Source organism: Coffea arabica, chromosome 2e (genome assembly GCF_036785885.1).
Source record: "Coffea arabica cultivar ET-39 chromosome 2e, Coffea Arabica ET-39 HiFi, whole genome shotgun sequence".
Lineage (NCBI taxonomy): Eukaryota > Viridiplantae > Streptophyta > Magnoliopsida > Gentianales > Rubiaceae > Coffea > Coffea arabica.
Window position 1 is genome coordinate 10,140,180 of NC_092313.1, and position 12,539 is coordinate 10,152,718.

Below are 12,539 nucleotides of genomic sequence, written 5' to 3' on the forward strand. Positions count from 1 at the left end.
AATTACGGTTTTGAGGAGTACGATCCATGGACAACAGGAAATCTTTTTTCTTCTTAATTTTTGGTATTCTTTCCCGTATCTAGGGGTTAATACCACTTTGTCCCCCCAAACTTTGGACGATTACCCACTTCAGTCCCTAAACTTCAAAATGGGACACTTAAGTCCCTAAACTTATAAATACATCCCACTTAAGGAAAATTGTTAACAAATCCTGAATGCCGTTGGTGGTCGAAGTGTCCCATTTTATAAGGGTTTAGGGATTTAAGTGTCACATTTTATAAGTTTAGGGACTTAAGTGGGAGGTATTTATAAGTTTAGGGATTTAAGTGTCCCATTTTAAAGTTTAGGGACTGAAGTGGGTAATCGTCCAAAATTTGGGGGGACAAAGTGGAATTAACCCCGTATCTAGTACTAATGAACTTCCTTTTTATTATTTTCTGCCATCTTTTCTTTTATCTATCAATTTGTTAACTTTAGGCGTTAGGATAAAGATTTATTTTGTTCAATTGTCTTTATGTTTTCTCTATTAAACTCTCACAATTTTTATTTTTGGAAATTTTTTTTGTGAACTTTATTTATTGTTGTGAGTAGAGGGTAAATTTGTCATTTTATTTGTTCTATTTATTTGCTCTTGACGGTGTTATTGACAAGGGAGGCAGATGTAATTTAGTTAAACTTCAAGGTTTGATTCGTAATTTGGTCAAACCTAAAGGGAGGCAAATGCAATTAATCCTTATATATAAGAATGGCTAGCTGTATAATCCGCTCAGAAAGGCTTCCTTTGTCTTCAGAGATGACTTTGTTCTACGTTCATTCCCTCTGCTCTTTCAGATTTGGATTCTTTTCATTGGTGACAAGCCAAGCACGGCACCATGGCATTAGCGCTGCATTCATCTTTTCCTCTCCCCAAACTTCAAGATTTGGCGGTTGGAATCCTCTATGACACTATTCGGTACCAAATTCAGTGTCAATCTCATTCCTTTGTCTTCAGAGATGACTTTGTTCTACGTTCATTCCCTCTGCTCTTTCAGATTTGGATTCTTTTCATTGGTGACAAGCCAAGCACGGCACCATGGCATTAGCGCTGCATTCATCTCTTCCTCTCCCCAAACTTCAAGATTTGGCGGTTGGAATCCTCTATGACACTATTCGGTACCAAATTCAGTGTCAATCTCACTTATCACGTGATGGTAGAAGAAATTTAAATAAATAGCACATAACAAATTAAATAAACAGAATACTTAACATAAATATAAAAGTGATATTAAATGGTCATTAAAAAAGTGGCACTGAGGATCCCAAGTGATGCTTGTATGAGCATGTGTTCAAAAAGTTGATTACTTTGTGTAGTTAACCTGGTTGAGGTACAAAATTTGACCATCATCAGTGCTACATATTTTAAAAAATGAGCAGTTCCTCCCCCCCGGCCCGCACGGAAAAAAAAAATGAAAAAACGCTCGACAACTTCGACAATTTTGTAGTTCTGCATTGTTTGGTAAACAAATAGACATTTCAAATTTATCTGTTTAAATCCGAAATTGTTGAGCTTAACATATGAAGCAGTAGCCTAAAATGTTAATGCTGAATTGCTGCAGAAAGTGCTCTTAAACAATCTAGCCTAAAACATACTAATGTGTGTTTGGATTGTAAATTATTTGAGATAATTTTGTGAAAAAGTACTGTAGCACTTTTTTGATGTGATGTATGTGAGATAAAAAAGGTGATTGAAAAATGTGTTGATGATACAAGAGTAAATCGATGTGTGTAAATAAGGTGTAAATAAAGTGAAATAGAAAGCAATCCAAACACACTAGCACAGAAGTGCTTTCAGACGTCCAGTTTTATGCATCTGGGGCGAAGCAAAACTTCCAAAGGCCCTCTTCGAGGCCAATCTCGTTCCGGGCAGCGTGGAATTTCTTGAGGCTATTGTGCGTTATTTCCTGCTTCTTCTACAGCCTTCACTCTTCAGGGTGATATCCATCTGCCATCTTTCTAAATTAAACGGTCACCTTGATACCATGCAGAAGTTACTTAAGTTCGTTCTGGCTTTCTGGCGATCCTGATTAGTTATCTTAACATCATAGGAATTTTCATTTCTGGGCGCTCTCTCAAGCATGAAAAGTTGATCCTAAGACCTAAATAATGCACAATGCCCTATCAGTCATAACAAAGAACTACTCAACGCATTTGAAGATGATAAGTTGCAAGGAATTTCCTTTCCCTTCGGGCACTCTATCGTTTGGTGTCGTCCCAAATCCTCAACAAATAAGAAAGAACATGACAGAAGAAGCCCCCAAGAATGAGAAAGAAAAATGAAAAAAAAAAAGAAAAAAGAGAGCACTCAACTTAACAATCATGAAATTGTAAGTTTGAGGATACGTAACATTAAATACTTTACCTAGGAAGCACTCATTATTGATCAGTTTTAGGGATAATGCATCTAATTCTCATCTAGTATCCCAAGTTATTACCTGTATACAATATCTCTATATAAATCACGTGTTATGTTGAAAAACTGTTAATGCCAGGCTCATTTTACCCTTTTATGATTAACTAATAAAAAATTACCACAAATCCATACTCAAATACCATTTTATGCCCAAGTCTCTAAGTTACCTCTTTCTAATATGCTTTAATGCTTAAGTTTTTTTAGCATAACAAAGCTGCTCGTAATTAATTCAAAACCACTTAAAACGAAAAGCTTCTTAGAATTTTGAGAACCATTGATCAATTTAAACGAAAAAAGAATCAATGTAAGGAAGCTCATTCCAACTATTGATTAAATATTTTGAAGAATTTTGTCAATACACATAGATTGTCATTAATGTACAGGTAAGTCACACTTTGCTCCCTTAAACTAAGACGATAATCTAACCTTACCCACTCCATGTTTCTTGCTGCGTTTTAAAATTCAGATCAGACTGACCGGTTCAATTGGTTGAACCGGGTAGACATCCGATCCGAGTTGTCCTAAACAACCGTCAAATAAAAACTTGGTTAAATTCAGTTAAAAAATCAGATTTGATCATAAATGGGAAAAGCTGCTTGGAATCGGATTTTTTCCGCCTTTTCCTTTTTTATTTTTTTTTTAACTACTCTTAAATCTCTTCACATATCGTACTGTAAATCTCTCTCAAACAACTCCAATGGAGGATCTAAGTTCAAAAAGGGATAAAACATTTTTTAAAAAAAAGAAAGTAAAAAATTCACCTAGAAACATTTTATCAATTTTATGATTTGACCCTTAGAGTACTAGAAAACTATTATTACATCTAGAAACATTTTAGAACATATAGCTAGAACCCTAAATTCTTGTATTATTTTTCAAATAAGCCCTCCAATTTGGTTATAAACTCGTTGAATATGCATTAAATTGTAAATTGCATAAATTGCTACTTAATTATACTACCTTATTTGTATTTTCTTGAAAAATATTTTAGAAACATCAAACATACATTGAACCTATCTTTCTTAGTATTAATATGTTTTTAAAAATTTTACATAATATTTTAATTTTTAAAATTAAATATATTTATAACATTATAATGATATCATCCGATTATTGGATGGATTCATTGACCTGACCCTTGATCTCAACCGGTCGATGGCCTGTCCAAATTTCAAGATGGAGAAGGAAAATCTAGAAAATACACGTGTAACTGAAAAATTGGGGTGACACCACATTGAATTTAGAAACTGGATAATGACGTTAATCAATAATTTATCACAGATGACATCCAATTTACATTTCTAGAAACCACTCAAGGCTTCTCCAGCTTTTCCTTTTGTTCTGCTCAAAAAATCAAAAGAAAACATCCAGTAAAGATCCCTATTATAAGTCTGTGAAGCTTCTCTAAACTTTGAGCTCTATCCCCAACAATTTTCAGAGCAAAAGAGAAGGGAAGGGGGAAAGAAAATGTCGGCATTTGCATGGAAGAGCTTCTATGAAGATGAGGATCGTCCTGAGAAGCCAAGAACTTATGGTGTCACTGAAGTCAGGGGACCCCATTGCTCCCTTTTCTCTCAAAACCTCCTTGAGGTACGTTGAAAACAAAGCTTTTAGCTTTTTACTGAATAAAATGCCATGGGTTTTGATACTTTCCCCCTTTTTATTTTAATTGTAATCCTTTGGATTGAAGTGGAATGGAACGAAATTCCCTTCCATGTGATTTTTTTTTCCTTTTTGTTGCAAGATTCCCAATTGGAGCTTTCAGTTTAGATGATTCTCTTTTTTTCCATTAATTCTTTATAAAGGTGTTGGTTTTTCTTAAGTAGTTTAGGAAGATGGATTGATGATCAAATGGCTTTAGCGGTATACTTAGATTTCTTATTGAACTGTTTGATTTTTTGGGGATCCCTTCTGGGTACAATTTGATTGGCAGTGAGCTTCAATATGGTAATGCAAGTTGTTTGATAGGTTAAATTTGGTAGGTTTTTCATCATAGGAACCAGGAATTTGACCTCCTAAAAGAGCTGGAGCTAAAGTGATAAAAGTTTTCTTGTATCTAGGGCTTGTTTCAAATCCGCGTTTCATGGACACTAGATTTGCTATGTGCCTGTCCTTGTTTTAACAAAAGGAAATAGAAATTTGCAGGAAGTGAAGGAAATGGAACTGATATTTTGGATGGTAATATGGTAAATTTCCACGGAAGATTCAATGTTGCAGTTAAAGATTGATATCACACTTGGTGCGTCTAATAGGGTTATCTATAGTTGAATCATTTCTGCAAACTTGTAGAGAGATTATGGAAATGGGGTTGAGGGATGGGATAATTGGCTTAGAAGTAGTACCCCGGATGGTCAAGAAGTAGCTGAAATAGTGGTCTGATCCGTTTTTAAATTGCATCACTAGCCAAACAAATGTCTCTCTCTGATATTTGGCTACTACGTCTTGATCATTCTGATTAGCGGGCTCATTTTCAACATGAAATCTGTGCACTAGAATACATTCAAGGTCCTGATGAACTGGCAAATATATCTGGGATGTGTGTTGGAGAAAGCTAGGGAAAAAGGGAAACTTATATTCTCGTTTTGCAAGTTCTGTGTGCATATATCCTCACTATACTATAAACAGGTCATTCTGGATATGCTAAAGACAGAGGATCCCTTTCATTTACTAAAAATCAAAGAAAATCTTCCATAACCGAAGATGAACATGGATTCAGTCTTAAGTATTTTGATAAGTTTGTAAATGGATCTTAACTTGATTGGCAATGCAAGTTCCTAATTTGTCAAAACTTTCACAAGCACTGATTAACTGCATTTCCTTTGTAGTTATCATGAAATTGGAAAATTATAAATCCTACCTGCTCCCTAGTTCAGGCGATTTTGGTTACTGGTCCTTTTTAACTCAACTAAGTTCCCAGAGGGTCCAATCTTAGCATTAATAATCTGCATTTTCCATTTTGTTTGTGGTGTTAACAGGTGATTTGCTAGCTGTGAGAGTTAATCTTCCTATAAGTAGGATGGCTTTTGTTTATTGAACTTTCTGTGGTGCCTATTTTGTGGTGGCTAGAAGCCCATTTTACATTTCATAATGGAGGACAGCTTATGTTTTTAATTCTCTTAATTTGATATTATTGTTTGCAGGACATCTTTGAATCAATGGGAGAGTTTGTTGATGGGTTAAAGTTCACTGGAGGCTCCCATAGTCTATTGCCAAAGACTTACATAAGAGAAGTTACTGATATGGCTCATAAACACAATGTCTATGTCACTACAGGAGACTGGGCTGAACATATGCTCCGCAAAGGACCGTCTGCCTTTAAGGAATATCTCGAGGTATGCATACTGTTATTCCTTTCCAGTTATTGCATTCAACAGCCCAAGGTGATGATATCTCATTGTGGATATTCATCTCTCAGGAATGTAAGCAGTTGGGATTTGACACTATCGAGCTCAACATGGGATCGATGGGGTTTCCCGAAGAAACTTTGTTAAGATATGTGCGGTTGATAAAGAATGGTGGTCTTAGAGCTAAGCCTCAATTTGCAGTCAAGACTAACAAGTCTGATATACCTGTCAACAGAGATAGAGCATTTGAATCTTATGTGGTACCTGCACCTAGAAGCTCTGGTAACCAAGCAAGTTATATGCTCCGTGATTCAAATTGTGGGGTCTAATGGGGACTTTATTTTGATCCTCATGTTTGATAAATCAAAAGCCCATGCAGACATGATTTGGTTAACCTGATGACGAGAGTGCAGATCATGCACTGGCCTTATGATTAAAGTGTATTATAAACTTTCTGATTACTGTGCTTAATAAGTTTTGATTTTATCTCAATTGTTCTCCAGTTGAAGCAGAACTGCTGAATGAGAAATTGAGGCCTGCCTTCTCGGGCTTAGAATCGTTGCTGACCTTAATCACGTAAATGCAGATTTAGGCGTCTTTCTGAACTGGTATCTCATGTTATAACAGAGAATTCTGGAGAATGACTTTGTTGCAGAGCTTTAAAACTCTGCCCCATCCATCTTTGGAGGAAATTATAATTTTTTTTTTCTCCCCTTTCTTCAATTTTCCCAGCACCGTATAAGGAAAATTTGCTATTGCAATTACATCATGATTTCTGAGTGTTGCTTAAACCAAGTTCAGTTTGCTCTTATGAAAGTCTATATAGCAATTTGTGGCATCCAATCTATAGTACCAGTAATGATCACTAGTGGGATTTGAAGTTTTAAGTGTTCAGCTTGCATGGATGGCTGAAAGTTTTGACAGTTCAGAGTATATTCAACCCTCAACAAATTTTCCTCTTCAATACAAACTAGAAAAGAGAAAATCAAAAAATGAGGAATGTCATGTCCTCAGTTCGGAGATGTAGGATCACAAACTGTCAGTCTTGCATCCAGAGCTTAAGATTACAAGCAGAAATTCCTCTGCTACTGCCTTTTAACTGGTGAGTTTCACTTATACCTTGCAGAATTCATTGAGGATGTTGATCTTCTGATAAGAAGGGCCGAAAGATGCTTAGAAGCTGGGGCAGACATGATAATGATTGATGCTGATGATGTCTGCCGGCAGGCTGATTCTGTTAGGGCAGATATCATTGCGAAGATAATTGGGCGTCTTGGCCTTGAGAGAACCATGTTTGAAGCCTCAAATCCTAAGACCTCTGAGTGGTTTATTAAGCAATATGGTCCCAAGGCAAGCTGCCCTTTCTTTTGTGTTGTCTATAGAAATTATCATAAGCTTTGCAGAATATTATCACATTTTTGTCATATCTTTTGTTTTTAGGTGAACCTTTTCGTGGATCACTCTCAAGTTATGGACCTGGAGTGTCTTCGAGGGCGCAACCTGGGGAAAAATCATACATCAGTTCTTGGTTCTTCACATTTTCCATTCTAATTAACTTGGGAAGTGTATAGGGAACTAAAATACTTGAATATGTTATTCACGTTTTCAGATACTGCTGGTGTCGTAATTTATGTTTTCAGCATCTGGTTTTGCATGGACCTTTCGCTTACATTGTGATTTGGTCGTTAATGATCAACGCAGAATTTCTATGGGTTCCCTTGTGTAAAATTTGCTGCCTGAGATCACATTCATCTTTGACTGCTTTGTCAATGAATATATCATGTCCAAACTTGGCGCTTCCGTTTCCCATCAAGACCAAAACTAATATACAGTGGTCCAAGGCGAATATGGAAGTGAGTGTATCCTGATAATGACAAAACAGAGGTAGAAGAAGAGGGGAGGGAAAATGCGGAAACAATGGGAGAAAATCGAACAAGCCATATGATATTGTTGACGTCCTCATCAAGGCGATTTTTCTGTCATAATTTTTCATTCTGCAGCATTTTGTAGAGTTGAGATGTTATCTAGATCCTTGTATTGGCTATGACATTAACATAATGGCCAACTAGCATGAGCCAGCCACCTCATTGCTTGCATTGGCACAGAAATGTTGATTGTGAGGTCTGTAAATCTGCTTACTTGTTAGTGTCCTTGGGGTTTTGCTTAATTGAAATAGCACATGTATTGTCCAAGGTTTTGCGTATTTCGCTCTTTCTTTAAAAATCTTGGACAATACACATGTTATTTCAATTGAATGAAGAAGTTGAGAAGTGCGGTGGAATAATCATTGATACAAGACTGAGAATTTCTATTGAATGGAGCATGTTAGGGGAGAAAACATTTCAAGAGAGCTCACCAAAAAATTTAATATATATGTTAGGAGCGCAACTCTAATCCAAAAGTTTAAACTATTAGGTTTTGAAACCTCATGAAGAAATTGAGAACGAACAGCTCAAATGGCTGTTAGCCATCACTATGGCCTTTAGATTTGGTGGGGTGAAAAGTCAGGGGTTCAAATCTTATCTCCTACCATTTGCCACTATTTTTAAGACTTTTTTGTAGGAAAATATACTGTAACGATTTAATGTGTACGAATGTAAAAATATGATTGAAATTTATGTTAAAAAAAACGTAATTTTTTTTTTTTTTAAATCACAATCCAAATGCAAGTGTTGAGCTAATTTTTTTTTTCTTTTTGTTAAGAAAAAAGATTGCATCTCTCTTTTCGTCTGGAATGTCAGTATTAAAATTTAAAACCAGTATGTACCCAAACCAGTACGAGAAGCAGAAGCAAATGATAAGATAGATCAAAGTGTTCAAAGGAGAACAGCCAACTACAAGCCAAACATATGGAAACATGAACTCCTTCAATCCCTCACTAGCCAATTTTCGGTAAGAACTCTGGTTCTTGATTGCCATGCATGTAATCAACAGACGCATGTGATAGCCAAGCTCCAATCCACAAGAACGGAAATATCCATGCTACCTAGAGTGACCTATTAAATTATCATCCTCTTTTTTCAAAAAAAATTTCTCTTGCATAAAAGCAAGCATTTCAGGTACAAATTGAACCTCGTCACCTTTTTGATCATGGTGATTAGAGTTCTCCCAATTTATAACGACTAGTGATATTTTCTCCAGATGAACCGGGGAAGTTTTGTGTATGCCCAAATAATACACAACCAATGGCTAAAATTAGGAGTGCTTTTAGTAAGTTAAAACATTAGCGTAACTAAGTTAATTAACTTCTTGCCTAAGAAAAAGTTAATTAACTTCATTTCTTGTACGTGTGATTAATAAATAAATAAAAGGACTTTATATAGTTAGTTGGCATATAGTAACTATTAGTTAACCACGTGATAAGGTGGTTGCACCATAGCTACAATACTTCCATTCTACTTGAAATTGTTTTTCTCTTTTCAGGAAAAGAAATACAAAACTAGAGCCGAGACACTAAAAGAGGATGTCAAATGCATGTTCGTGGAAGCTAGTGACACATTGTCTAAGCTGGAGCTTATAGACAGCATATCAAAATTGGGTCTCGACAAATACTTCATGGAGGAGATCACAGAAGCTCTAGATGCCATAGCCTTGAGGAACAACAGCTCTGTTTTAAAAGGAGACGTTTACGCTACCGCACTCTGCTTTAGGCTTCTTAGGCATTACGGTTATCATGCTTCACAAGGTACGTACATGAAAAACTACTTGAGAGAGTTCCTTGTAAATATAAAGTATTAATGAGTGCTCAAAAGCAGGCAAAAGTTGATTGAATGTCAAAAGCAAAATATGGAATTAAAAAATTGACTTCTGGATCGTTTAATCTACGTAATTCAATATGTCTTGGAGGGGTAACACTTCAATTGAAGGAAACGCTTTAAGCTTCGTTTGAATTGAAGAATTAGATGAAAGATTTCAAATCCATTAAAATCGCTCTAGTTGCTTAATTATTTAACATGTATTTGGATTTGTAATTCACCAAATATTAGAATATATTTTAAATACTAACATAATTGATGATTTACAAATTTAAATACCTCATAAATAATTTAAACGATTACATATATTTAAAAGGATTTCAAATCCCTCATCGAATCCCTCAATCAAAACACAGCCTAAAGAATTTACTTTTTTTCCTCTCACTTTCAATTTGGATGGATTTCAGATATGTTCCTAGATTTTGTGGATGGAGCTGATAAATTCATCCCTAGCCCGAAAGTAAGCATCAAAGGGTTGCTTGAGCTTCTTCAAGCATCAAATCTAGGTGGAGAAGGAGAAGATCTTTTGACTGAGGCAGGATTATTCTCTATCGAAAATCTTAGTGGTTTTGGGGCCTCGTTGGATAACATGCTTGCCAAACAAGTGTTTGTTGTAATTACTGGCAACAAATAAAGTTGTACGTGACAAATCATAGGATCTATAACTTGAATTGTCTTAATTAGGTGGAGCCCTAAGGAGATTAAAGAGCTACCTGAAGGCATACAGATATGTTTCTGGACATTGCTAAATACTACAAATGAAATGGCAGCTGAAATCGAGCAAGAAAAGGGTTGGACATCAGTTTTACCATATCTACAGAAAACGGTAATTAGCTATCTGATCAAATTTACTCCAAATCAGTTTTTGAAAGTGTTTTTTGGTGAGCTTTCATGTATCAACGGTATTTATTTAAGTTTCTTTTTCCCCATTTTTCCAGTGGACAGATTTTCTGAAATCCTTGCTCGTGGAAGCTAAGTGGTACAACAAGGGTTACACGCCATCACTTGAAGAGTATCTTAACAATGGTTGGATATCTTCATCTGGGCCTCTGCTTTCTGTGCTTGCAATCCTGGGTGTAGCGGATAGGAAGACACAAAATGTTGCAGAATATCTTAAAGATTGTGAGCAGATTATCCACCATTCCTCACTCGTAATCCGGCTTTGCAATGATCAGGGAACATCTGCGGTACATAATTACTTGGGTTATGGTTTTCATAACTTGTTATTGTCAGCTAATGTCAGATTTTAATTTACTTAGTACAGCAAATCATATATTTCTTTAATCTCTTAATTTTGTTTTTTGTGTTCATCATAATTGACAAATGTTGGTATTAATTGACAATTAATTGTCCTAATGATATAGGCGGAACTAGAGAGAGGAGACGCTGCTTCATCAATCTTATGTTTCATGAGAGAAGCAAACGTTTCAGAAGCAGTGGCAAGGGAGCATATCAGAAGCCTAATGGTGAAGGCCTGGAAAGGGATTAATGGATACTGTATTCCGTGTCCTCCATTTCTCCAAGAACCAGCCAAATATATCACAAATGCAGCAAGAGGAGCACATTTTATGTATCAACACGGAGATGGATTTGGCGTCCAAGATCGTGAGACTCGAGACCATGTTCGGTCCAACTTCATTGAACCCATTCCAATCAAATGACCAAACTATTGCCGTTCAATGTTCATGCATGGCCCAATTAATATATCTAAATATTTTGTTAAATATATCTAGCTAGTGCTTGTGACTTTTCTTGTGGTTTTATTAAGGGATAATTTCATAAGCCTCCCCTAATGTTTCTGGCTATTTTACTAGCCACCCTTCAAGTTTTGAAAATTACACTAACCTCCTTTGAGGTTAATTATCTCGTAACATTTAGCCCCAATCAATAATCAAAAATATTTGCAACCAAAATATTAGAGAGAACAAATTTTAACATCATAAATACTCTTATCAACATATTAAAATTGGTTACTGAGATTTTTATGGTATTAAAGTTCGTTCTTTGTACTTTTTTTATTGCAAATTTTTTTAATTATTTATTGTTGATCATGTTTGACAATGGGTATGTAACTAAAAATAGCAATTTAGATCCTACAGTAAGAGAAATATATAGATGATATCCAATTTTTTATGTCATATGTGATTTAATCCCTAATGATAAATAGCAAATTTTAGTATTTTCTTTAATGTTTGGGTTGGTATTAGATTAATTAAATAATTTAGTAAATAAGGGATAATGGTAAAATCATATTATCTTCTCCCTCCTAATATCACTTTTAAATTGTTTGTTGGATATAAATGTTACAAGATAATAAATTTCAAATGATGTTAGTGTAATTTTTAAAATTGGAAGAGAGATCAGTGAAATAGTAATTTTAAATGCAAAATTAATTAAGCATCCCAGAACGGATTATTCTTGTATGATGCAGGGTTTACACAGCAAATTAGCATTTGAGGTATCAGTCAATGCCTTAGTGTAAGCGTGGTCTCTATCAACGTTTTTAAAATATTATCAATATCAGTCAGCACACAAATTAATCGAAGTCGTGTGCATCCAAAATATTACATGGAAAATAATTGGCAAGTGTCAAATCATATTAAACCATGGAAGTCATGTTTTGATCAGTCAACAAGTAGCCTTATATTCCACTTGTCAGTCCAGAAATGGTAGTCGGACTTCAGGGGGAAAGACAAAAAGTAAAAGAAGAAATTTCTACTCTACAAGTGTGTTCATGTTCTGGAAACATTCACCAGCTTTGAGGCTGATCAATTTGATCATTTCGTTTATACATGCACCTTGACCGGTCCTCTAGTTATTTTGAAGCTGATTATGGTTTGGTCCTCTATTTATCGAGAATTTTAAATTGCCCCTTTTTCAAAATCACTTATCAGTATTCGACCCTTGGATTTTCAACTCGTATAGTACTGCAACTCATTTTTAGTTGATTTGACATGCAACAGTCAGGAATAGAATGATGAATAATATATT

At 35.3% G+C, this 12,539-nt stretch overlaps 2 protein-coding genes across 2 annotated transcripts; both read left to right on the forward strand.

Moving 5' to 3' along the window:
* Window positions 1-3,729: 3,729 nt before the first annotated feature.
* Window positions 3,730-7,521, forward strand: LOC113730852 (protein HEAT-STRESS-ASSOCIATED 32-like). The gene is made up of 5 exons (XM_027255808.2): window positions 3,730-4,039; window positions 5,590-5,781; window positions 5,865-6,075; window positions 6,920-7,143; window positions 7,234-7,521. The coding sequence occupies exons 1-5, from the start codon at window positions 3,917-3,919 to the stop codon at window positions 7,342-7,344; spliced, it is 861 nt and encodes a 286-aa protein (XP_027111609.1). The 5' UTR covers window positions 3,730-3,916; the 3' UTR covers window positions 7,345-7,521.
* A 342-nt stretch (window positions 7,522-7,863) lies between these two features.
* LOC113728531 ((E,E)-alpha-farnesene synthase-like) lies at window positions 7,864-11,248 on the forward strand. Its single transcript, XM_072077363.1, has 6 exons — window positions 7,864-7,914; window positions 9,217-9,478; window positions 9,956-10,161; window positions 10,231-10,374; window positions 10,487-10,735; window positions 10,913-11,248. Exons 1-6 carry the CDS (start codon window positions 7,864-7,866, stop codon window positions 11,207-11,209), a joined length of 1,209 nt encoding a protein of 402 aa, XP_071933464.1. The 3' UTR covers window positions 11,210-11,248.
* Window positions 11,249-12,539: the final 1,291 nt, after the last annotated feature.

Coding starts and splice junctions, on each gene's coding strand:
- LOC113730852 (XM_027255808.2), top strand. CDS start 3,917: ATGTCGGCATTTGCATGGAAGAGCTTCTATGAAGATGAGGATCGTCCT. Junction 4,040..5,589: donor TCTCTCAAAACCTCCTTGAG/GTACGTTGAAAA, acceptor TATTGTTTGCAG/GACATCTTTGAATCAATGGG. Junction 7,144..7,233: donor TTAAGCAATATGGTCCCAAG/GCAAGCTGCCCT, acceptor TTTTGTTTTTAG/GTGAACCTTTTCGTGGATCA.
- LOC113728531 (XM_072077363.1), top strand. CDS start 7,864: ATGAGCCAGCCACCTCATTGCTTGCATTGGCACAGAAATGTTGATTGT. Junction 7,915..9,216: donor ACAGAAATGTTGATTGTGAG/GTCTGTAAATCT, acceptor TTCTCTTTTCAG/GAAAAGAAATACAAAACTAG. Junction 9,479..9,955: donor CGGTTATCATGCTTCACAAG/GTACGTACATGA, acceptor GATGGATTTCAG/ATATGTTCCTAGATTTTGTG.